We start from the raw sequence: 27949 nt of genomic DNA, 5'->3' as shown, positions 1-27949 counted from the left end.
GTGCTTCTGATACAACTTTCACAGCATCCAGCGGACACAGGCACAAGATCGGGGCATGCGAGCGATTAAGAAGTGTTTTTAATTCCACCTTGATACTTGCACAGTTAATAATGTTACCATAGAACAGACACGGACATTTAAATGTTTTTTTTTATCGTATTTATGTGACAGTTACTTTAGCGTTGCACACTTCCAAAACGGGCGGAGATGGGCGCGCTAGCAAAGCGAGACGGTGAACACGGAACGGCCCTCGAGGATCGCTCGGCTCGGTTCGATTCCCCGTCCCACACTCCTGCTCCTCCAATGTGGAGACACTCCCCGTGACTCGACCAACTCTTAAGAGCTAAAGCCATGGCAAGAGCAAGCGTGCCCGCTTGCTGCAATGTCCAGCGCACCGGACTTGCAACCCAGAGGAGGGGGTGGGGGTGCCAGTTGGGGCGCATCTCCCGGCGCGGCAGTTTAAATGGCTTCACCATCTCACCGCGGCTAATGGGCGGTCCGCGTACGCCCGCCTCTTCCAACAAACACGACTGCTCAGCAGCGGAGGTGTATAGAACAAATACTGCACCCCCTCCTCTCTCGGGCTCTCTCCCGTTCGAGGGAGGCCATTCCAACACCAGCGGGGCGGGAGCCAGCAGACTGCAGGGCTGTGCCTCTGCAGAACCTCAACCCCCGAGTCTCGAGACTCTGGGGGGGAGCACCCGGGAGAAAACCCCACACGCGCGAGGGATTAACACTCACGAGCGCCATTTCCCTTTGCGGCCACCCTTGTGGCTCAAGATGGGGCGTTCCCGTGCACGTGCTTAACCAGGCTCGGGCCTGCTGAGCTTGCGAGACTGCCTCCAGCCACCAGGTCGAGGGCGACCTGGTGGGAGGAGCCCGGAGCCTGCCGCGTGTTGGCTTCACTGCTCACCGTCCCCTCCTCCTCACGTCCTCATCGCTCCTCTTTGTGCGCTAACATCGTCTATGAAATGACCGAGACTTCACCTTCCTCTTACGACCACCGGAGGTCAATTACAGACAGGGGGACAGTTTTTGCTTATTTTTCTGGTACGCGATCAGTGAAACACGCACAACGGGCGATCCGTTTACAGACAGCTGCTGCTAACCTCGAGGAATCTGCAAACAAATGGATTGTGCAGGTGGCTGGGATGGATTGCCGCATCGCAAGATGGTGAGAGGGGGGAGAGGAGAGGGGGATGGCAGGCAGTGGCTTGGCACGACCTTCATCCACGGCTTGATGGCGAGACAATGTTGGATTTCCATTCCACCGGTTGCTAAAAATTGACCCGGCATCTCAGAGCACATCTTGCATCAACATTGTCGTTTATTTTCTCTCTTTTCTGGCCTAGGGGACCCCCACCCCCAGTGGCAGCTGTCCCTGTGCAGCACAAGTCGAGGCCTGCAAGTGGGCAACACAGTGTCCTGTTTGGCAGGGGGCGACGATGTAAACGACACTTTATTTTGGAGCCTCTTTGTTACCTGTCCGCCACCAATACTCAATAAACTCGCGTACCAACGCTCGACCCCTCTGCGAGATAATTGAGACATCATTGCCTCCACAACATTCACCTGTGTTGAGGAGAGGCATAGAGAGAGAGTGGAAATCGGCGGCCTATCTCTAACTGGATTGACCCTGTATATCCGCAACCGGGACAGCACTTCCACAGTGTTGCATCTCTGTCGCTCTGGGCACTCGTGAGGCACGTGCCACGTACTCCAGTCTACCGGCGACCCGCAAAACACTGAGGAGTTCAAGCACTGGCTACGGTGCGACCGCACTAACGCTACCGCCCCCCAAGCAATCTAACGCAACGCAAAGCGGCGTGGCAATTAACACTGGATCAGACGCGTCGCACACGCGCGCGCGCACACACGCGCAAACACACACACGCTACCCACCTCCACAGAAGAAGAGCAGCGGGGTCAGGAAGAGAGAGGAAATTAAATGGGAGGGGCGCGAGACAGACAGGTGAGGGACGAGACAGTGGAGGGGCCGAGGTGGGGGGAGGACGTGGGAGGGAAGAGGGGGAGGTGGCAGCCGCTCTCCGCTGCGAGTCACGACGTCCGACGTTTCGCTCCACGTGCCGCTTCTTCAGCGGCGGGAATCGGATCACCGCCACCCCCCGCCCCCGCCCGGCACGAGAAGCAAAACGTCGGGGGGACGTCGCGTGAACAGCGCGACCACGGGCACAACAACCCCCACCACCCCGGTGGCGGGGGGGGCGTGGCGGTGGAATGATCGCGACTCGGAAATCGTGCGCACCCGAGGAGCGATGACCGTTTGGCGGAACTCAAGATTGGATGAGGAGAAACGAGGAGGAGGAGAGACGGCGAGGAGGTGCGGGTGTGGGAGCGACGACGCGGCCGCAGTCAACGGAGAGAAAGTTCGGAGGCGGCGGCGGCTGTTCCATCTTAGGGATGCGACGACGCGCTGGCCCCTGCCTCGTCGGCCGCCTCCTCCTTCCGCTTTCTCCCGCCGCCATCGCCGCCGTCGTCAGCGCCGCCGTCGCCGCCATCGCCGTGAGAGCCCCCGTCGATCTCCTCCTGCGAGATCACCTCAAAGTCATTGCCGTTGCTCTGGTCGCTGCCTTCGTCCGTCCCTCTCTTCCCGCCCGCCTCGTCATCCTCCTCCTCTTCCTCCTCCTCGTAGTCGTCGTCATTGTCGGCCTTGACCGGCCCGCCTCCGTCGCCGTCGTCGTCGTCGCTGTCCGTGCCGTTGGACGGCCCCAGGGTCTTGGGCACGACGGCCTCGGCGCAGGCCTCCCCCGTCGTTCCGCTCGTCGAGCCGCGTTTTCCGGCGTCGGATTTGGCCGCCGCCGCCGCCGATTCCGGCAACATCGAAGACGACGCGGCGACGGCAGCGGCGGCTCCGGCGGCTCCGGCGGTCCCGGTTTGTCGCTCGTGCGTGTAGAGCGGACGGAACGAGTCGAGGAAGCCCACGTCGGCGGTGAGGTTGGGCAGCAGCCAGAAGTGGTGGCGGCCGCCCGTCAGCAGCCAGATGAGCATGAAGAGGATGCAGCGCGCTGGGGGACGGGGAGGAGGAGAGAGACACGGGGTGGTGGAGACGGACGTGAGAGGCCACGGCGGGGGGGGGGGGGGAGGACAAAGGTGGGCACGTGCGGTTAGACAGGTGGACGCACAGAGAGACGTACGGGCAAGTGGCGTGGATGGGCGGGCAAAGACTTGTGTATGTGTGGAGAGCGCCAGTGTAGCGGTTAGCGCGCTGCACTATGAACTCAGCGGCCCGAGTTCGATTCTCGCTCAAGGCCAACACCAGTGACGATTATCTAAACTGGTCCTGGGCCTCCCCTAGGTTGATTCAGCCTCAAATGAGTACCTGGTGGGGCGTGTAAAACATCGCCACTAGGGAGACAAAGGCGGCCAGGCGCGGTGCTGGCCACTCACCCCCTCGTGTGCCGTGTCGGCCTTTATAGGTGCTCGCTAACAGCACTTGCCCCTACAGTCTGTTAAGGCTATGAGGGGGATCTTTGTCTTTGTGTAGGCTGGGTGTGCGTGAGGGAGGGACTCACCGACGGCCAGGAAGAGGATGCCTCCGATGAAGCAGCCGGCTGCCACGCTCAGGTAGTAAACGCCCACACGCATCTCGGCCGGCCACAGCGGGAACAGCGTCGCCGCAATCACCGCAATCACTGCGCCACACAGCACCACACACACAGCGCACAGATGCAGCACACAGACGCACCACACAGACGCACCACACAGACGCAGCACACAGACGCAGCACACAGACGCACCGCACAGCACACAGACGCAGCACACAGACGCAGCACACAGACGGAGCACACAGACGCACCACACAGACGCACCACACAGACGCAGCACACAGACGCACCACACAGACGCACCACACAGACGCAGCACTCAGACGCACCACAGACGCACCACACAGACGCACCACACAGACGCAGCACACAGACGCACCACACAGACGCACCACACAGACGCAGCACACAGACGCAGCACACAGACGCACCACACAGACGCACCACACAGACGCACCACACAGACGCACCACAGACGCAGCACTCAGACGCACCACACAGACGCACCACACAGACGCACCACACAGACGCAGCACACAGACGCACCACACAGACGCAGCACACAGACGCACCACACAGACGCACCACACAGACGCACCACACAGACGCACCACACAGACGCACCACACAGGCGCAGCACACAGACGCACCACACAGACGCACCACACAGACGCACCACACAGACGCAGCACACAGACGCACCACACAGACGCACCACACAGACGCAGCACACAGACGCAGCACACAGACGCAGCACACAGACGTAGCACACAGACGCAGCACACAGACGCACCACACAGACGCAGCACACAGACGCACCACACAGACGCACCACAGACGCACCACACAGACGCACCACACAGACGCACCACACAACCCACAGACGCAGCACACAGACGCAGCACACAGACGCACCACACAGACGCACCACACAGACGCACCACACAGACGCAGCACACAGACGCAGCACACAGACGCAGCACTCAGACGCAGCACACAGACGCAGCACACAGACGCAGCACACAGACGCAGCACACAGACGCACCACACAGACGCAGCACACAGACGCAGCACACAGACGCAGCACACAGACGCAGCACACAGACGCAGCACACAGACGCAGCACACAGACGCACCACACAGACGCAGCACACAGACGCAGCACACAGACGCACCACAGACGCAGCACACAGACGCAGCACACAGACGCAGCACACAGACGCAGCACACAGACGCACCACACAGACGCAGCACACAGACGCAGCACACAGACGCAGCACACAGACGCACCACACAGACACAGCACAGACGCACCACACAGACGCACCGCACAGCACACAGACGCACCGCACAGATACAGCACACAAACGCAGCACACAGACGCAGCACACAGACGCACCACAGACGCACCACACAGACGCAGCACACTGACGCACCACACAGACGCACCACACAGACGCACCACACAGACGCACCACACAGACGCAGCACTCAGACGCACCACAGACGCACCACACAGACGCAGCACACAGACGCACCACACAGACGCACCACAGACGCACCACACAGACGCACCACTCAGACGCACCACAGACGCACCACACAGACGCACCACACAGACGCAGCACTCAGACGCACCACACAGACGCACCACACAGACGCACCACACAGACGCACCACAGACGCACCACACAGACGCACCACACAGCCCACAGACGCAGCACACAGACGCAGCACAGACGCAGCACACAGACGCAGCACACAGACGCAGCACACAGACGCACCACAGACGCACCACACAGACGCACCACACAGACGCACCACACAGACGCACCACACAGACGCACCACACAGCCCACAGACGCACCACACAGCCCACAGACGCACCACACAGACGCACCACAGACGCACCACACAGACGCACCACACAGACGCACCACACAACCCACAGACGCAGCACACAGACGCAGCACACAGACGCAGCACACAGACGCAGCACACAGACGCACCACACAGACGCAGCACACAGACGCAGCACACAGACGCACCACACAGATGCACCACACAGCCCACAGACGCAGCACACAGACGCAGCACACAGACGCAGCACACAGACGCAGCACACAGACGCAGCACACAGACGCAGCACACAGACGCAGCACACAGCCCACAAACGCAGCAAACACAACTCCAGCACACTCAACACACACGGACATATGTATGATACGCAAGTTGAACTTCTTTCACACCGTACGTAGCCAACCGTGCTAATCGAAGGCGCGCATACAACTACAGAGCACAGCACATACCACTGCAGCAAAGACACAAATACAGCACTCTTACAGCAGACACAACACACAAAGAATGCTCATTTGAGGCCAAGTTGACCTAGGGGACGCACCCAAGATGAGCCCCATGATGAACGTCTTGGGGTGAACGGGGTCGTAGATCCACACGAAAACCTGCGGGGGGCGCGGGGGGGAAGAACACGGCGAGGAAATCGGCACCCGCTCACGGGAGGGGTGGGTGGTGTGACGAGGGAGGGGGTGGGTGGTGTGACGAGGGAGGGGGTGGGTGGTGTGACAAGGGAGGGGTGGGTGGTGTGACGAGGGAGGGGTGGGTGGTGTGACGAGGGAGGGGTGGGTGGTGTGACAAGGGAGGGGTGGGTGGTGTGACGAGGGAGGGGTGGGTGGTGTGACGAGGGAGGGGTGGGTGGTGTGACGAGGGAGGGGTGGGTGGTGTGACGAGGGAGGGGGTGGGTGGTGTGACGAGGGAGGGGTGGGTGGTGTGACAAGGGAGGGGGTGGGTGGTGTGACGAGGGATGGGTGGGTGGTGTGACAAGGGAGGGGGTGGGTGGTGTGACGAGGGAGGGGTGGGTGGTGTGACAAGGGAGGGGTGGGTGGTGTGACAAGGGAGGGGTGGGTGGTGTGACGAGGGATGGGTGGGTGGTGTGACGAGGGAGGGGTGGGTGGTGTGACGAGGGATGGGTGGGTGGTGTGACGAGGGAGGGGGTGGGTGGTGTGACGAGGGAGGGGTGGGTGGTGTGACGAGGGAGGGGGTGGGTGGTGTGACGAGGGAGGGGTGGGTGGTGTGACGAGGGAGGGGTGGGTGGTGTGACGAGGGAGGGGTGGGTGGTGTGACGAGGGAGGGGTGGGTGGGCTCTCACCTCGTTGCCGTCGACGAAGATTTGCTTGTCGTGGGGCTCAAGTTTCATCCTCCTCTTTGCATCTTTCTTCTTCTTTGGGCTGCCCGGCTCGTCCTCCTCCATGCACAGGGCACCCAGACGTCGACTCAACAGCGACCAAGTCACACCGGTCCATTCATAAAGAACGCCACTCAATTCATAAATATTGCCACTCCATTCATAAGTACCGACTTAAAGCTTTCGTGACTGGAGGAATTCATATTCTTTGGGTCTTTCAGTAAAGTCACTAGATAGGTTAAAAAAAATAACAAAAAACTACGACGACTCGATCGCAACATAAGCGATCGTCATCAGGAACCCAAGTCACCAGCTACTCAGTTGTGATCGAAACATCGTAGTTTTATTATTTTTTTTTTTTTCCTTGAACCTATCTACATGACTTTACCGAAAGACCCAAAGAATAAGTTCATTCATAAATTTATTCCCATTCCAATAATTATCACCAGTCCACTCATAAATATTGCCAGCCTATTCATATATCACGCAAGTCCATTCATAAATATTACCACTCATTTATTCATTGGGTGGGGCCACGTAATGATCTTGCCAAATCTATGCCGTGAAACCCTTCACCACCCGACCCGGCCAAAACCAACAAAACTGTGACGTGTTGTACAAGCGCCTTAACGACGTGTCCATTATCACTGATCCAGCTCACTCAGCAGCGAGTTCAGAGCCAGATTTAGCAGCGATTACATTTGCGCAGCAGAAGGGCGCAGCAATGACGACGGCGGTGACGATGATCGTTGTGATCTCATTGCTATCTCATCGCGTTCTCCCTCCCTCTCTCGATGCAGCAGCTGCGTCCAGTTCCAGTGTGCCTCTTGCGGGCAGCCAAAATCGCAGAGGCAGCGACTTCATGAACACCGCACGTAGCAAATTGCCTCTCCACCCCCCCCACACCACCACCCTGTTCACACCTGGCACGAGACACTGCTGACGAAGCGGTCACGAGGCCGTGCTGCGTCATCCACCGTCGGGAACAACCCTTCTCCTCCTCCGTACCTTGCGAGCGTCCCTCTTGGCGTCTCCCTCTTTGTCTTTCTTGTCGCCGTCCTTCTTCCTCTCCTTCTCCCTCTTGCCCTTCTTCTCCTCCTCCTTGGGCGGCTCCAGCTTCTCGCGCTTGCCCTCCCTGTCCGGCCGCTTCTTGATCACCTTGAGCGCACGGTGGAAGTACTGCTTCTGCAGCAGCCTGGTGGGGCGGCGGAGTAGGAGGGGAAGGATGGGGGGGGGAGGAGAGGGAGGAGGAGGTGGGGGGTGGGGAAGAAGGTAGAGGGTGGATAAAGGGGAGGAGGAACAGGAGGAGGAGGAGTGGTAGGAGGAGGATGGGGAAGAGGGGAAGGAATTAGCACCGCTGAGCATCAGTTCCGATATAAAGCAACGAGTCACTAATGATACAGAAATACACACAAAAGTACACACGCACACAAAGGCAACGATCCCCCCCCCCCTGTTGCCTTCACCATGCACCTATGACTGGACGTGGCACCGGAGGAGGTGGTGTGGCCAACACCACATCTGGCCGCCTCTGTCTCCCCAGTCGCGAAGTTTACACGCACCAACAGGCACTTATTAAAGGCTCGGTCGACCTAGGGGAGGCCCAGAACTGGTTGAAATATTCATCGCTGTTATTGTCCGTGGACGGGAATTGGACTCTCGGATCGCGGGGTTCGTAGCGCAGCACGATAACCACGACGCTACCGCTCCCCACACGCACGGGCGCGCTAACACGCACGGGCGCGCTAACACGCACGGGCGCGCTAACACACACGGGGGCACGCTAACACACACGGCGCGCTAACACGCACGGGGGCATGTAACACGCACGGGGGCATGCTAACACGCACGGGGGCATGCTAACACACACGGGCGTGCTAACACGCACGGGCATGCTAACACGCACGGGGGCATGCTAACACGCACGGGGGCATGCTAACACACACGGCGCGCTAACACGCACGGGGGCATGCTAACACGCACGGGCATGCTAACACGCACGGGGGCATGCTAACACGCACGGGGGCATGCTAACACGCACGGGGGCATGCTAACACGCACGGGGGCACGCTAACACGCACGGGCGTGCTAACACGCACGGGCACGCTAACACGCACGGGCACGCTAACACACACGGGGGCATGCTAACACGCACGGGCACGCTAACACACACGGGGGCACGCTAACACGCACGGGCACGCTAACACACACGGGGGCATGCTAACACGCACGGGCACGCTAACACACACGGGGGCATGCTAACACGCACGGGCACGCTAACACGCACGGGAGCACTAACACACACGGGGGCACGCTAACACGCACGGGGGCACGCTAACATGCACGGGGGCATGCTAACACGCACGGGCACACTAACACACACGGGGGCATGCTAACACGCACGGGCACGCTAACACGCACGGGAGCACTAACACACACGGGGGCACGCTAACACGCACGGGGGCATGCTAACACGCACGGGGGCATGCTAACACGCACGGGCATGCTAACACGCACGGGCACGCTAACACGCACGGGCACACTAACACACACGGGGGCATGCTAACACGCACGGGGGCATGCTAACACGCACGGGCATGCTAACACGCACGGGCATGCTAACACGCACAGGCACACTAACACACACGGGGGCATGCTAACACGCACGGGGGCATGCTAACACGCACGGGCATGCTAACACGCACGGGCATGCTAACACGCACAGGCACACTAACACACACGGGGGCATGCTAACACGCATGGGGGCATGCTAACACGCACGGGCATGCTAACACGCACAGGCACACTAACACACACGGGGGCATGCTAACACACACGGGGGCACGCTAACACGCACGGGCATGCTAACACGCACGGGGGCACGCTAACACGCACGGGCATGCTAACACACACGGGGGCACGCTAACACGCACGGGCGCGCTAACACACACGGGGGCACGCTAACACACACGGCGCGCTAACACGCACGGGGGCATGCTAACACGCACGGGGGCATGCTAACACGCACGGGGGCATGCTAACACACACGGGCGTGCTAACACGCACGGGCATGCTAACACGCACGGGGGCATGCTAACACGCACGGGGGCATGCTAACACACACGGCGCGCTAACACGCACGGGGGCATGCTAACACGCACGGGCATGCTAACACGCACGGGGCATGCTAACACGCACGGGGGCATGCTAACACACACGGCGCGCTAACACGCACGGGGGCATGCTAACACGCACGGGGGCATGCTAACACGCACGGGCATGCTAACACGCACGGGGGCATGCTAACACGCACGGGGGCATGCTAACACACACGGCGCGCTAACACGCACGGGGGCATGCTAACACGCACGGGGGCATGCTAACACGCACGGGCATGCTAACACGCACGGGGGCATGCTAACACACACGGGGGCATGCTAACACACACGGCGCGCTAACACGCACGGGGGCATGCTAACACGCACGGGGGCATGCTAACACGCACGGGCGTGCTAACACGCACGGGCATGCTAACACGCACGGGCACGCTAACACGCACGCTAACACACACGGGGGCATGCTAACACGCACGGGCACGCTAACACACACGGGGGCACGCTAACACGCACGGGCACGCTAACACACACGGGGGCATGCTAACACGCACGGGCACGCTAACACACACGGGGGCATGCTAACACGCACGGGCACGCTAACACGCACGGGAGCACTAACACACACGGGGGCACGCTAACACGCACGGGGGCACGCTAACATGCACGGGGGCATGCTAACATGCACGGGCACACTAACACACACGGGGGCATGCTAACACGCACGGGCACGCTAACACGCACGGGAGCACTAACACACACGGGGGCACGCTAACACGCACAGGGGCATGCTAACACGCACGGGGGCATGCTAACACGCACGGGCATGCTAACACGCACGGGCACGCTAACACGCACGGGCACACTAACACACACGGGGGCATGCTAACACGCACGGGGGCATGCTAACACGCACGGGCATGCTAACACGCACGGGCATGCTAACACGCACAGGCACACTAACACACACGGGGGCATGCTAACACACACGGGGGCACGCTAACACGCACGGGCATGCTAACACGCACGGGGGCACGCTAACACGCACGGGCATGCTAACACACACACGGGGGCACGCTAACACACACGGGGGCACGCTAACACACACGGGGGCACGCTAACACGCACGGGCATGCTAACACACACGGGGGCACGCTAACACGCACGGGCATGCTAACACGCACGGGGGCACGCTAACACGCACGGGGGCATGCTAACACACACGGGGGCATGCTAACACGCACGGGGGCATGCTAACACACACGGGGGCACGCTAACACACACGGGGGCACGCTAACACGCACGGGGGCACGCTAACACGCACGGGCATGCTAACACACACGGGGGCACGCTAACACGCACGGGCATGAAAACACGCACGGGGGCATGCTAACACGCACGGGGGCATGCTAACACACACGGGGGCACGCTAACACACACGGGGGCACGCTAACACGCACGGGCATGCTAACACGCACGGGGGCACTAACACGCACGGGGGCATGCTAACACACACGGGGGCATGCTAACACGCACGGGGGCATGCTAACACACACGGGGGCACGCTAACACACACGGGGGCACGCTAACACACACGGGGACACGCTAACACACACGGGCATGCTAACACGCACGGGGGCACGCTAACACACACGGGGGCACGCTAACACACACGGGGGCACGCTAACACACACGGGGGCACGCTAACACGCACGGGCATGCTAACACGCACGGGGGCACGCTAACACGCACGGGGGCACGCTAACACGCACGGGCACGCTAACACGCACGGGGGCATGCTAACACACACGGGGGCATGCTAACACACACGGGGGCACGCTAACACACACGGGGGCACGCTAACACACACGGGGGCACGCTAACACGCACGGGCACGCTAACACGCACGGGGGCACGCTAACACACACGGGGGCACGCTAACACACACGGGGGCACGCTAACACACACGGGGGCACGCTAACACGCACGGGCATGCTAACACGCACGGGGGCACGCTAACACGCACGGGGGCACGCTAACACGCACGGGCACGCTAACACGCACGGGGGCATGCTAACACGCACGGGGGCATGCTAACACACACGGGGGCACGCTAACACGCACGGGGGCACGCTAACACGCACGGGCACGCTAACACGCACGGGGGCACGCTAACACGCACGGGGGCACGCTAACACGCACGGGGGCACGCTAACACACACGGGGGCATGCTAACACGCACGGGGGCACGCTAACACGCACGGGCACGCTAACACGCACGGGGGCATGCTAACACACACGGGGGCACGCTAACACGCACGGGCACGCTAACACGCACGGGGGCACGCTAACACGCACGGGGGCACGCTAACACACACGGGGGCACGCTAACACACACGGGGGCATGCTAACACGCACGGGGGCACGCTAACACGCACGGGGGCACGCTAACACGCACGGGCACGCTAACACGCACGGGGGCACGCTAACACGCACGGGGGCACGCTAACACACACGGGGGCACGCTAACACGCACGGGGGCACGCTAACACGCACGGGGGCATGCTAACACACACGGGGGCACGCTAACACGCACGGGCACGCTAACACGCACGGGGGCATGCTAACACGCACGGGCACGCTAACACGCACGGGGGCACGCTAACACGCACGGGGGCACGCTAACACGCACGGGGGCACGCTAACACACACGGGGGCACGCTAACACGCACGGGCACGCTAACACGCACGGGGGCATGCTAACACGCACGGGGGCACGCTAACACGCACGGGCACGCTAACACGCACGGGGGCACGCTAACACGCACGGGGGCACGCTAACACGCACGGGGGCACGCTAACACGCACGGGCACGCTAACACACACGGGGGCACGCTAACACACACGGGGGCACGCTAACACGCACGGGGGCACGCTAACACGCACGGGCACGCTAACACACACGGGGGCACGCTAACACACACGGGGGCACGCTAACACGCACGGGGGCACGCTAACACGCACGGGGGCACGCTAACACACACGGGGGCACGCTAACACACACGGGGGCACGCTAACACGCACAGGGGCACGCTAACACACACGGGCACGCTAACACGCACGGGCATGCTAACACACATGGGGGCACGCTAACACACACGGGGGCACGCTAACACACACGGGGGCACGCTAACACACACGGGCATGCTAACACACACGGGGGCACGCTAACACGCACGGGGGCACGCTAACACACACGGGGGCATGCTAACACGCACGGGCACGCTAACACGCACAGGCACGCTAACACACACGGGGGCACGCTAACACACACGGGGGCACGCTAACACACACGGGGGCACGCTAACACACACGGGCACGCTAACACACACGGGGGCACGCTAACACACACGGGGGCATGCTAACACATACGGGGGCACGCTAACACGCACGGGCATGCTAACACACACGGGGGCACGCTAACACGCACGGGCACGCTAACACGCACGGGGGCACGCTAACACGCACGGGGGCACGCTAACACACACGGGGGCACGCTAACACACACGGGGGCATGCTAACACGCACGGGGGCACGCTAACACGCACGGGGGCACGCTAACACGCACGGGCACGCTAACACGCACGGGGGCACGCTAACACGCACGGGGGCACGCTAACACACACGGGGGCACGCTAACACGCACGGGGGCACGCTAACACGCACGGGGGCATGCTAACACACACGGGGGCACGCTAACACGCACGGGCACGCTAACACGCACGGGGGCATGCTAACACGCACGGGCACGCTAACACGCACGGGGGCACGCTAACACGCACGGGGGCACGCTAACACGCACGGGGGCACGCTAACACACACGGGGGCACGCTAACACGCACGGGCACGCTAACACGCACGGGGGCATGCTAACACGCACGGGGGCACGCTAACACGCACGGGCACGCTAACACGCACGGGGGCACGCTAACACGCACGGGGGCACGCTAACACGCACGGGGGCACGCTAACACGCACGGGCACGCTAACACACACGGGGGCACGCTAACACACACGGGGGCACGCTAACACACACGGGGGCACGCTAACACGCACGGGCACGCTAACACACACGGGGGCACGCTAACACACACGGGGGCACGCTAACACGCACGGGGGCACGCTAACACGCACGGGGGCACGCTAACACACACGGGGGCACGCTAACACACACGGGGGCACGCTAACACGCACAGGGGCACGCTAACACACACGGGCACGCTAACACGCACGGGCGTGCTAACACACATGGGGGCACGCTAACACACACGGGGGCACGCTAACACACACGGGGGCACGCTAACACACACGGGCATGCTAACACACACGGGGGCACGCTAACACGCACGGGGGCACGCTAACACACACGGGGGCATGCTAACACGCACGGGCACGCTAACACGCACAGGCACGCTAACACACACGGGGGCACGCTAACACACACGGGGGCATGCTAACACACACGGGGGCACGCTAACACACACGGGCACGCTAACACACACGGGGGCACGCTAACACACACGGGGGCATGCTAACACATACGGGGGCACGCTAACACGCACGGGCATGCTAACACACACGGGGGCACGCTAACACACACGGGGGCACGCTAACACGCACGGGGGCACGCTAACACACACGGGCACGCTAACACACACGGGGGCACGCTAACACACACGGGGGCATGCTAACACGCACGGGCACGCTAACACGCACGGGCACGCTAACACACACGGGAGCATGCTAACACGCACGCTAACACGCACGGGCACGCTAACACACACGGGAGCACTGACACGCACGCTAACACGCACGGGGGCACGCTAACACGCACGGGCACGCTAACACGCACGCTAACACGCACGGGCGCACTAACACACACGGGGGCACGCTAACACGCACGGGCACGCTAACACGCACGGGCACGCTAACACGCACGGGCACGCTAACACGCACGGGCGCACTAACACACACGGGGGCACGCTAACACGCACGGGCACGCTAACACGCACGGGCACGCTAACACGCACGGGCGCGCTAACACACACGGGCACGCTAACACGCACGGGCGCACTAACACACACGGGGGCACGCTAACACGCACGGGCACGCTAACACGCACGGAGGCATGCTAACACGCATGGGCGCGCTAACACACACGGGGGCACTAACACGCACGGGCACACTAACACTCACGAGGGCATGCTAACACGCACGGGCACGCTAACACGCACAGGCACACTAACACACACGGGGGCATGCTAACACGCACGGGCACGCTAGCACGCACAGGCACACTAACACACACGGGGGCATGCTAACACACACGGGGGCACTAACACGCACGCTAACACGCACGGGGGCACTAACACGCACGCTAACACGCACGGGCGCGCTAACACGCACGGGGGCACTAACACGCACGGGCGCGCTAACACGCACGGGCACGCTAGCACGCACGGGCACGCTAACACACACGGGCACGCTAACACACACGGGGGCACGCTAACACGCACGGGCACGCTAACACACACGGGGGCACGCTAACACGCACGGGCGCGCTAACACGCACGGGCACGCTAGCACGCACGGGCACGCTAACACGCACGGGCACGCTAACACGCACGGGCGCGCTAACACGCACGGGCACGCTAGCACGCACGGGCACGCTAACACGCACGGGCACGCTAACACGCACGGGCGCACTAACACACACAGGGGCGCACTAACACACACAGGCACGGGCACGCTAACACGCACGGGCGCACTAACACACACGGGGGCACGCTAACACGCACGGGCGCGCTAACACGCACGGGCACGCTAACACGCACGGGCGCACTAACACACACAGGTGATCTCACACGCACGGGTGATCTAACACACACGGGCGCACTAACACACACGTGTGATCTAACACACACGGGCACGCTAACACACACGGGCGCACTAACACACACGCTAACACACACGCTAACACACACGTGTGATCTAACAGACACGTGTGATCTAACACACACGCTAACACACACGCTAACAGACACGTGTGATCTAACAGACACGTGTGATCTAACACACACGCTAACAGACACGTGTTTGCATACCGGTTGCAATAGGCGACCACGGACTCTCGTGTGGTGAACAGGATCTCTGTCCCCTTCTTCCCTGTGGCCCAGTTCGACTCCAGGAGCGTTTCCACTGCCTTGGAAGCTTTCATAGCACAAAACAACAGAGACAAAGATCCCCCATGTAGCTTATAGCAGACTATTGGGGCAAGTGTTCTTAGCGAGCACCTAAAGGCGGCGCGACACACGAGGGGGTGGGGTGGCCAGCACCACGCCCGATCGCTTTTGTCTCCCCAATTCTGATATTTACACACTGCACCACGTACACATTTAAGGCGACCTAGGGGGAGACCCAAGATCAATTCATCTATCACACTGTTAGTGTGGTCGTGAGCGAGAATCGAACTGGGGGTCACGAGGTTCACAGCGCAGGCAGTGCGCTAACCACTGCTCCACCGCCCCACACACACGGCGATATTTAGTTGTTTTGGTTGTCGTTGTTGTCTGTAGACGACCGTACAGACGCTCTCCACCAACACCACGACCACCCCCACCAACCGCAATCCTCACGCCGGCTGGCACGCTCAAGCGAACGGTGGGACGAGGGGCGACTCACCCACAAAGTAGTCCACTGAGTGGCCCATCATGTTGGTGGACTTGGTGGGGCAGTTGAAGCGGAGGTACTTGGCAACAGCGGTCTCCTCCTTGTTGTCCTCGCCGCTCGCCTGCGTGCACACAACAAAGACAAAGGTCCCCCGTGTCGCCTTTATACGTGTGGGTAAATGTCAGCGCGTTTTTTTTTTTATCCTTGCAAAAGCGGAACCAAGGTGCCATCCATAAATGACGTCACGTGATTTTTTACCCCCCCCCCCCCCGTCACACGGCGTCACAAAAAGTCAGAACCCCCCCCCTCAAATATGACGTCACAACGCTCTGCCCCCCCCCCAAGAATAAAACATGCTTCAAATCACTTTAAAATATTGTCATTGTAGTGCGTATTTAATGTGGCGCTGCACTCTGATGTTGTAGGAGAAAACATTTATTAAAAAGTCTATTTAATTTAGTAGAACGTGTTGTCTATATTTATTTAAAGTTGCGCATTTTGATGTGACGTCACATTTCTCAAACCCCCCCCCCCCTCGTCACACATCGTCACAAATGTCTGACCCCCCCCCTCCGCCAGGTGCGTGACGTCATTTATGGACGGCCCCCAAGCCGTCTCGTGAAGTCTCCGACTCTAAAGCTATTTTGGGGACCGCATGGTGAACTGGCAGCTTCCCTCCCTCCCTTAGTCCCACCACGAAGACAAAGATCCCCCGTGTAGCCTTCACAGACTGTTGGGGCAAGTGCCGTTAGCGAGCACCTATGAAGGTCTGAACGGCACACGAGGAGGTGGGTGGCCAGCACCACGCCCGGCCGCATTTGTCTCCCCGGTGGCAAGGTTTACTACACATCGCACCAGGTACTCATTTTAGGCTGAGTCGACCTAGGGGAAGCCCAGGACCGGTACACATAACTGTCACCAGTGTTGGCCGTGAGCGGGAATCGAACTCGAGTCTCCGGGTTCGTAGCGCAGGGCGCTAACCGCTGCACAACCGGTCCTCACATACGTATGTGTACGCGCACAAGCGTGCACACACACACACGTGCACAGAAAGGCGCACGTGTGCTGTCAGTGAGCATCTATGAAGGCCGAATAGCCACACGAGGGGGTGGGTGGCCAGCACCACAAACGGCCACCTTTATTTTGACGCGTGTCAAAGTTTATGCACGACACCAGGTCCTCATTTAAGGTTGGGTCGACCTAGGGGAGGCCCAGGGACCAGCTTCAGACGTCCAGCACTGTCGCTGGCTGTGAGCGGGGATCGAACCCGGGTTGCCCGTTTCCCAGCGCACTACGCTACTGCTCCCCAAGCAAACGACAAAGACACACACACAAAGGGGCCCACACACAAGCACACGCAGTCGGGTACGTCACTCTTCCCCGCCTCCCTTACGAAACGACCGGGTTCACTTTCTCACTTAATCATTTCTGCGGGCGCTGGTGGACCGGAGCATGCAGTGCATGTACTTTGAACTTCTTTCGCACCGTACGTAGCCATCCGCGCTAATCGGAGGTGCGGGGGGGGGGCAACAAACGAAACACGGGTGGCACGTGACGTAGTCCCAGCCACGGCGGCAAGGGGCATGCTTGACATGGCGTGTTGGGTGGAGAAATATTTTCTCAACTCGCCGACTGAAATCAAGCGCTGGCGAGGCCACGGATGGCTCTTGTCTTGTAGCAACACACCTGGGCTGCGTGTCCCGGGTGATTCGACATGACATCGAAACTCTGTCAACGCGACTGCATTTGTTTATATGCAGGGTCGTTCATGGCATACGAGATTTAAAAAAATCGACGAGCCAACTTTCCTTACCCGTTGAGTAACGGTTTGAGTGACGATCGCGGTGACCAACCGCATGGCGCATTCCAACGCAGTTGGTCACGTGACAAGCCCGCTGCATAAACAACAAAGTTCATAATAGCTCACGGCTCGTGAGGCTTGCTCAACCATACTTCACCACAACGGTAAGTGCGGGTTTGGCGAAGGTCGGCAAACCGATTATAATCGCCGTTTTCAAATAATTGTTCGCATGAGATCATCCCTCACTCTTATTAATTCCTTTGCCGTTCCGGGACGTCTGGAAGTTGCAGGGTGCGAGGTGTCCCGTTCACCGCCCCATCTTGGACCGCGTGAACGTCTCGTTTTGTTTAGAGAGGCGCAGCAGCGCCGCTGTTTTTCAAGACACTATAGCGTACTCACCGCAGACAGGCGTAGCGACACGACCGCCGCACGCTACGAAAGCCGACACCGACACTGTGCCACGCGCGCACCCTCCCCGCGTGGCCTTTTACTTTTGATTCCATTCGGAAAAACCGATGAAATACGCGCGCGTACATCATAGGCGTGACGTACACATACGTACACGTCATCGGTGACATACATGCACGTATGTCATCGGAATGGGAAAGGATTAATAATAATAATGTCAGGAGCATCTTGACAGTGCTCTGGTGACATCACTGTCGTGCGACTGCTGTGCCGTCATCATAAGGGCAGACTCACCAAGAAACAACAAATTACGTTGGCGATGCAGCTGCTGTTGCTGCTGCTGTGTTGGCAGTGGTGCCCAAGCACAGAAAAAAAGAAAACAACTCAACGCAATCGTCAATAACAAACAGCATGGCCTCGGCGAGAGAACTTTTACAATAAACTTTTGTTCATCTTGGATCGTCTGTAACGGGGGCTGCTGTGACTCCCGCGTTACAGACGGGACACAGACAACGGAATGCATCGGCACTTTCAACAACAACAAAAAGCCACGAGCTCATACAACGGAGGCTATGGGGGCCCGGGCTCTACAACTTCACGCGCGTGTCATATTGCACAAGACACGTGTGAAGACACAGGTGAGACGAGGCAAGACGCTTGCTCCATTACACCACACAGATAAAGAGAGGCCACGGAGTGGACAAGAGTTGGCGTGGAGAGAGCACCTCATGAGCGCCGTCCCCAACTCCTATCCATTCCAGCTCTCACATGTGCGGTGGACAGGGCCATGGGCCGAAACGTCAGCCGTGAAATATATGTTTTCTTTTACGACCACACCACACACAGTGTTACTGACGGATGTGTTGAGTAATTCTCGTTGTTACACGTGTGCCTGTGACGCCACTGCCAGCAGCACTGGACGATTTCCTCCGTGTCCAAGCGCTACTCTGGTGATATGCCTGTCAAGCTGCTACGGCTGTTGCATTTTAAATCTTGTCGATGCCGCGACGTCACTCGAGCCGTGTGCACGACGCCTCACCAGGCTCCCTGGACTCCCACCCGCACCAGATGGTCCAGCTCGAGGGATTATCTGGAATAGACTCGTCATTTGAGACCCAAACATCGCACCGCCTGGCTGTCTTTGACATTCCTCATCCTCCTCGAAGACACCGGTGTTGTAACCACCGACGGCGCAATCAGAGCACCGCCAGTAGGCCGATGCTTCACCACATCTCCTTCGCGAATGGAAAGTGAAAGATAGAGAATCGGCAGCGGTGCGACTGTGGCCACGCAATACAAACTCTGGAGCGTTGCAGTAAACCCACGGTGGCGTGCGCTCCCGACGAGGAGGAACAGCGGAACGACATGAACTCTCTCTCTCTCCCCTGAGAAACCCCCTCGCCGTGGCCAGCAGACCTCGACATTGGCATCTAGCTCCTCAAAGTTTTGCTGGTGGCTGTCCCATGGCTCTGTGACTTTGGGGGACTGACGTCCACTCACGGCACATTTACATTATGTACACACGTTGATTTATTTGTGCCACTGCCGTTCGTGCGCGAAGAATCAAATGCAGGTAAGCTATTTTAACGAAACATGAAATATAAGCAATGCTACGCCTTGCTGTAACTTTAAAGGCTCTTGGATTTCTCATTCATGAAAGGTCTTAACCCGTGTGGGGCAGCCCAGCACAGACGCACAGCCCTGGACGCGTCCCTCAGCAATACAGAGTAGTTACCTCGGTTAACGTTTCTAATCCGTTCCACGAATACTACTGTGAACCCAAGTAACTGTTAAATCGAAGACAGAGCTGTTGCACCCACTGCCAAAACAAAACCCGCAATAATGTAAACAAAGCCAGTCCAAGTCTAATAAAATGGGTGCCACCGATTGGCTGAGGGCACGGCTCAGCCCCACTTCACGAGTGCTCGGATTGGCCAAAATTGGCGCCCGCGTGCATATCACGTGAACACGGTACCGTTACACCAACGATGTTAACATTCGTCACAATGTGAACGTGAGTCGGAACCATGGGGTCCTATGGGAGGTGAAACCTCAACCGAAAAACCGCTAACCAATGTCACTGTTAATCGAGGGACCGCTGTATGTTTGGCGATACGATATAAATGTTCTGGCTCAGAAGATGATCGTGACATCGGATTTCCACGGGGGCATCATCGTAGTTAAAATCATTTTGTATTTTTGTGCTTCGGTGCAATTCCGGTATGAACACAAGATTGCTTGAAAGTGTTTCAACTGCAACTCGCTCAGCCTATGCCTGCACACGAGTCTCTCATTATAATATCAATCACAGCTTTACAATCTATGACGAAAACTAAAACATTTTTTACCAGGTAAGGCCCACTAAGCTACATAGCTCTTTTTCAGAAGCGACTTGGCCACAAATCATAGCTCAACAAAGTGGCCTATCATGTGGACATATATAGCAGGCCAAATATTCAAAACGCGTAATGTTGATTCGAAACGTGGAGGAAAAACCCGCATGACCCGGAGAAAAATCCACGCGACCACGGGAGGAGAGACACCGCAAACTCCATATATAGAGCAGGCATCAGGGTCAGGGTCGAACCCACAACCTCCTGTATACCAGGCGAGGTAATTAACATCTCCTAGCCACCGTGATAATGAAGAAAGAGAGAGACACCACAAACTCCAAATATAGAGCGGGCATCATGGCCGGGATCGAACTCACGACCTCCTGTGTACCAGGCGAGGGAGTTAACATCTCCGAGCCACCGTGGTGCTGTGGTAACACACACACGTTGCCAGCCACACGCTATATTACTTAATAAACTCTCACAATGGTGATGTCATGCAACTACCATGCGGCCAATTGACGGTGCACAAAGCACCAATTCGACGATGGCCGATGGTCAAGAACAATAACGGAGCGGCGGCCAAAGAGTGGAATGTGCGAGCACTTTTTCAGTGGGCGAGACGAGGCAGGTAGGGCAGATGAGACGGAGAACGAGAGACGGATCTGAGCTAGTGAGTCCTGAGCCAGGTGAGACCCAGGTGAGAGAGATTAGACATACGAAGGACATAGGTGAGACATCGACAAGACATCGACAAGAGACATGGCGAGACAGGAGATACAGGCGAGCCACAGATAAGACGCAGGCGAGACAGGAGACAAGATCCAGGTGAGACACAGACAAGAGACACGTGACAGACACGTGACAGACACGGGGTGATGAGACACAAGAGAGGGCAGACACAGACAAGAGACACGTGACAGACACGTGACAGACACGGGGTGATGAGACACAAGAGAGGGCAGACACAGACAAGAGACACGTGACAGACACGTGACAGACACGGGGTGATGAGACACAAGAGAGGGCAGACACAGACAAGAGACACGTGACAGACACGTGACAGACACGTGACAGACACGGGGTGATGAGACACAGAGAGGGCAGACACAGACAAGAGACACGTGACAGACACGTGACAGGCACGGGGTGATGAGACACAGAGAGGGCAGACACAAACAAGAGACACGTTGCAGACACGTGACAGACACGGGGTGATGCGACACAGAGAGGGCAGACACAGACAAGAGACACGTGACAGACACGTGACAGACACGGGGTGATGAGACACAGAGAGGGCAGACACAGACAAGAGACACGTGACAGACACGTGACAGACACGGGGTGATGAGACACAGAGAGGGCAGACACAAACAAGAGACACGTGACAGACACGGGTGATGAGACACAGAGAGGGCAGACACAGACAAGAGACACGTGACAGACACGTGACAGACACGGGGTGATGAGACACAGAGAGGGCAGACACAGATAAGAGACCGGTGACAACATGGGGGGGGGGGCCGCTCCCCCGTTTACATTCCCCAGCGCTGACAGGCGCTCGCTCTCGGCAGCCAATGCGAAGCGCGAGCCTCCCCATCCCGTCTACAAAATCTAAATACCATAATGCAGACAAGAGATAGGCGACAGACACGGGGTGATGAGAGGGAGAGACACGGGGTGATGAGAGAGACACGGGGTGATGAGAGGGAGACACGGGGTGATGAGAGAGACACGGGGTGATGAGAGAGAGACACGGGGTGATGAGAGAGAGAGACACGGGGTGATGAGAGAGACACGGGGTGATGAGAGAGAGACACGGGGTGATGAGAGAGACACGGGGTGATGAGAGAGACACGGGGTGATGAGAGAGAGAGACACGGGGTGATGAGAGAGAGAGACACGGGGTGATGAGAGAGAGACACGGGGTGATGAGAGAGAGAGACACGGGGTGATGAGAGAGAGACACGGGGTGATGAGAGAGAGAGACACGGGGTGATGAGGCAAAGAGAGACACGGGGTGATGAGAGAGAGAGACACGGGGTGATGAGAGGGAGACACGGGGTGATGAGAGAGAGACACGGGGTGATGAGAGAGAGAGACACGGGGTGATGAGAGAGAGAGACATGGGGTAATGAGAGGGAGAGACACGGGGTGATGAGAGGGAGACACGGGGTGATGAGAGAGAGACACGGGGTGATGAGAGAGAGACACGGGGTGATGAGAGAGAGAGACACGGGGTGATGAGAGAGACACGGGGTGATGAGAGAGAGAGACACGGGGTGATGAGAGAGAGAGACACGGGTGATGAGAGAGAGAGACACGGGGTGATGAGAGGGAGACACGGGGTGATGAGAGGGAGAGACACGGGGTGATGAGAGAGACACGGGGTGATGAGAGAGAGAGACACGGGGTGATGAGGCAGAGAGAGACACGGGGTGATGAGAGAGAGAGAGAGACACGGGGTGATGAGAGAGAGAGAGACACGGGGTGATGAGAGAGAGAGACACGGGGTGATGAGAGAGAGAGAGACACGGGGTGATGAGAGAGAGAGACACGGGGTGATGAGGCAGAGAGAGACACGGGGTGATGAGAGAGAGAGACACGGGGTGATGAGAGAGAGACACGGGGTGATGAGAGAGAGAGACACGGGGCGATGAGAGAGAGAGACACGGGGTGATGAGAGAGAGAGAGAGACACGGGGTGATGAGAGAGAGACACGGAGTGATGAGAGGGAGAGACACGGGGTGATGAGAGAGACACTGGGTGATGAGAGAGAGAGACACGGGGTGATGAGAGAGAGAGACACGGGGTGATGAGAGAGAGAGACACAGTGTGATGAGAGAGAGAGACACGGGGTGATGCGAGAGACACGGGGTGATGAGAGAGAGAGAGAGACACGGGGTGATGAGAGAGAGAGACACGGGGTGATGAGAGAGAGAGACACGGGGTGATGAGAGAGAGAGACACGGGGTGATGCGAGAGACACGGGGTGATGAGAGAGAGAGAGAGACACGGGGTGATGAGAGAGAGAGAGAGACACGGGGTGATGAGAGGGAGAGACACGGGGTGATGAGAGAGAGAGACACGGGGTGATGAGAGAGAGAGACACGGGGTGATGAGAGAGAGAGACACGGGGTGATGAGAGAGAGAGACACGGGGTGATGAGAGAGAGAGACACGGGGTGATGAGGCAGAGAGAGACACGGGGTGATGAGAGAGAGAGACACGGGGTGATGAGAGAGAGAGACACGGGGGTGATGAGAGAGAGAGAGAGACACGGGTGATGAGAGGGAGAGACACGGGGTGATGAGAGAGAGAGACACGGGGGTGATGAGAGAGAGAGACACGGGGTGATGAGAGAGAGAGACACGGGGTGATGAGAGAGAGAGACACGGGGTGATGAGAGAGACACGGGGTGATGGCAGAGAGACACGGGGTGATGAGAGAGAGAGACACGGGGTGATGCGAGAGACACGGGGTGATGCGAGAGACACGGGGTGATGAGAGAGAGAGACACGGGGTGATGAGAGGAGAGACACGGGGTGATGAGGAGAGAGACACGGGGTGATGAGAGAGAGAGACACGGGGTGATGAGAGAGAGAGACAGGGGGATGAGAGGGAGAGACACGGGGTGATGAGAGGGAGACACGGGGTGATGAGAGAGAGACACGGGGTGATGAGAGAGAGACACGGGGTGATGAGAGAGAGAGAGACACGGGGTGATGAGAGAGACACGGGGTGATGAGAGAGAGAGACACGGGGTGATGGAGAGAGAGACACGGGGTGATGAGAGAGAGAGACACGGGTGATGAGAGGAGAGACACGGGGTGATGAGAGAAGACACGGGGTGAGATGAGAGAGACACGGGGTGATGAGAGAGAGACACGGGGTGATGAGAGAGAGAGACACGGGGTGATGAGAGAGAGAGAGACACGGGGTGATGAGAGAGAGAGACACGGGGTGATGAGAGAGAGAGACACGGGGTGATGAGAGAGAGAGAGACACGGGGTGATGAGAGAGAGAGAACGGGGTGAGGAGAGAGAGACACGGGGTGATGAGAGAGAGAGAGACACGGGGTGATGAGAGAGAGACACGGGGTGATGAGAGAGAGACACGGGGTGATGATGAGAGAGAGACACGGGGGGTGATGAGAGAGAGAGACACGGGGTGATGAGAGAGAGACACGGGTGATGAGAGAGAGACACGGGGTGATGAGAGAGACACGGGGTGATGAGAGAGAGAGACACGGGGTGATGAGAGAGAGAGACACGGGGTGATGAGAGAGAGACACGGGTGATGAGAGAGAGAGACACGGGGTGATGAGAGAGACACGGGGGATGAGAGAGAGAGAGACACGGGGTGAGAGAGAGACACGGAGAACGGGGTGATGAGAGAGAGAGACACGGGGTGATGAGGAGAGAGACACGGGGTGATGAGAGAGAGAGACACGGGGTGATGAGAGAGAGAGAGACACGGGGTGATGGAACGGGTGATGAGAGAGAGAGAGACACGGGGTGATGAGAGGGAGAGACACTGGGTGATGAGAGAGAGAGGACACGGGGTGATGAGAGAGAGAGACACGGGTGATGAGAGAGAGAGACACGGGGGTGATGAGAGAGAGAGACACGGGGTGATGAGAGAGAGAGACACGGGGTGATGAGGCAGAGAGAGACACGGGGGTGATGAGAGAGAGAGACACGGGGTGATGAGAGAGAGAGACACGGGGTGATGAGAGAGAGAGAGAGACACGGGGTGATGAGAGGGAGAGACACGGGGTGATGAGAGGAGAGAACGGGGGTGATGAGAGAGAGAGACACGGGGTGATGAGAGAGAGAGAGACACGGGTGTGAGGAGAGAGAGAGACACGGGGTGATGAGAGAGAGACACGGGGTGATGAGGCAGAGAGGACACGGGGTGATGAGAGAGAGAGACACGGGGTGATGCGAGAGACACGGGGTGATGCGAGAGGACACGGGGTGATGAGAGAGAGAGAGACACGGGGGTGATGAGAGAGAGAGACACGGGGTGATGAGAGAGAGAGACACGGGGTGATGAGAGAGAGACACGGGGTGATGAGAGGAGAGAGACACGGGGTGATGAGAGAGAGAGACACGGGGTGATGAGAGAGAGAGACACGGGGTGATGAGAGAGAGAGACACGGGGTGATGACGAGAGAGAGACACGGGGTGATGAGAGAGACACGGGGTGATGAGAGAGAGGACACGGGGTGATGAGAGAGAGAGACACGGGGTGATGAGAGAGAGAGACACGGGGGTGATGAGAGAGAGACACGGGGTGATGAGAGAGAGAGACACGGGGTGATGAGAGAGAGAGACACGGGGTGATGAGAGAGAGAGACACGGGGTGATGAGAGAGAGACACGGGGTGATGAGAGAGAGAGACACGGGGTGATGAGAGAGAGAGAGACACGGGGTGATGAGAGAGAGACACGGGGTGATGAGAGAGAGACACGGGGTGATGAGAGAGAGACACGGGGTGATGAGAGAGAGAGACACGGGGTGATGAGAGAGAGAGACACGGGGTGATGAGAGAGAGACACGGGGTGATGAGAGAGAGAGACACGGGGTGATGAGAGAGACACGGGGTGATGAGAGAGAGACACGGGGTGATGAGAGAGAGAGACACGGGGTGATGAGAGAGAGAGACACGGGGTGATGAGAGAGAGAGACACGGGGTGATGAGAGAGAGACACGGGGTGATGAGACAGAGACACGGGGTGATGAGAGAGGTGACAAGATACATTCCGGCCTCCCCTCTCTTCGCCCCCCCCCCCCCGGCGCTCTACTCCGCCTGGGGGTGTGAGGAGCTCACGCGAGGTAAAGCGGCGGCCCCCCAAGTCCCCGTGCCGTGCCCCCCCAAGTCCCCGTGCCGTGCCCCCCCAAGTCCCCGTGCCGTGCCCCCCAAGTCCCCGTGCCGTGCCCCCCCAAGACCCCGTGCCGTGACCCCCCAAGACCCCGTGCCCCCCCAAGACCCCGTGCCCCCCCAAGACCCCGTGCCCCCCAAGTCCCCGTGCCGTGCCCCCCAAGTCCCGTGCCGTGCCCCCCACGTCCCCGTGCCGTGCCCCCCAAGTCCCCGTGCCGTGCCCCCCCAAGACCCCGTGCCCCCCAAGTCCCCGTGCCGTGCCCCCCAAGTCCCCGTGCCCCCCAAGTCCCCGTGCCGTGCCGCCCGAGACCCCCGAGGCCCCCCACACGAACCTGCTGCTTGCGCTGCTTCCTTCGCTCCGCCATCGCCATCTCGGCGACCGTTGGCGTGGCCGATCTCGCGAGAGCAGCTCCCGCGCGCTCTCGCGAGAGCAGCTCCCGCGCGCTCTCGCGAGAGCAGCTCCCGCGCGCTCTCGCGAGAGCAGCTCCCGCGCGCTCTCGCGAGAGCAGCTCCCGCGCGCTCTCGCGAGAGCAGCTCCCGCGCGCTCTCGCGAGAGCAGCTCCCGCGCGCTCTCGCGAGAGCAGCTCCCGCGCGCTCTCGCGAGAGCAGCTCCCGCGCGCTCTCGCGAGAGCAGCTCCCGCGCGCTCTCGCGAGAGCAGCTCCCGCGCGCTCTCGCGAGAGCAGCTCCCGCGCGCTCTCGCGAGAGCAGCTCCCGCGCGCTCTCGCGAGAGCAGCTCCCGCGCGCTCTCGCGAGAGCAGCTCCCGCGCGCTCTCGCGAGAGCAGCTCCCGCGCGCTCTCGCGAGAGCAGCTCCCGCGCGCTCTCGCGAGAGCAGCTCCCGCGCGCTCTCGCGAGAGCAGCTCCCGCGCGCTCTCGCGAGAGCAGCTCCCGCGCGCTCTCGCGAGAGCAGCTC

General features: G+C 59.5%; 1 protein-coding gene across 2 annotated transcripts; it reads right to left on the bottom strand.

Moving 5' to 3' along the window:
* Positions 1 to 50: 50 nt before the first annotated feature.
* Positions 51 to 27495, bottom strand: SEC62 (SEC62 homolog, preprotein translocation factor). 2 transcript variants are annotated; one of them, XM_061567931.1, is made up of 8 exons: positions 27370 to 27495; positions 16623 to 16731; positions 16046 to 16151; positions 7777 to 7963; positions 6733 to 6828; positions 5968 to 6028; positions 3534 to 3653; positions 51 to 3026 (listed from the first exon to the last, which is right to left on the bottom strand). In XM_061567931.1, exons 1-8 carry the CDS (start codon positions 27406 to 27408, stop codon positions 2416 to 2418), a joined length of 1329 nt encoding a protein of 442 aa, XP_061423915.1. In that variant the 5' UTR covers positions 27409 to 27495; the 3' UTR covers positions 51 to 2415. The 2 variants fall into 2 exon arrangements, with proteins under 2 accessions (XP_061423915.1, XP_061423916.1); XM_061567932.1 differs by having other exon boundaries at positions 6733 to 6825.
* Between the last annotated feature and the right edge of the window lie 454 nt (positions 27496 to 27949).

Source organism: Lethenteron reissneri, chromosome 40 (genome assembly GCF_015708825.2).
Source record: "Lethenteron reissneri isolate LAM-NWPU_2019-01 chromosome 40, ASM1570882v1, whole genome shotgun sequence".
NCBI classification, from domain to species: Eukaryota; Metazoa; Chordata; class Hyperoartia; order Petromyzontiformes; family Petromyzontidae; genus Lethenteron; species Lethenteron reissneri.
The sequence above is the reverse complement of the archived record's forward strand: the minus strand, read 5'-3'. Positions and strand labels throughout refer to the sequence as shown.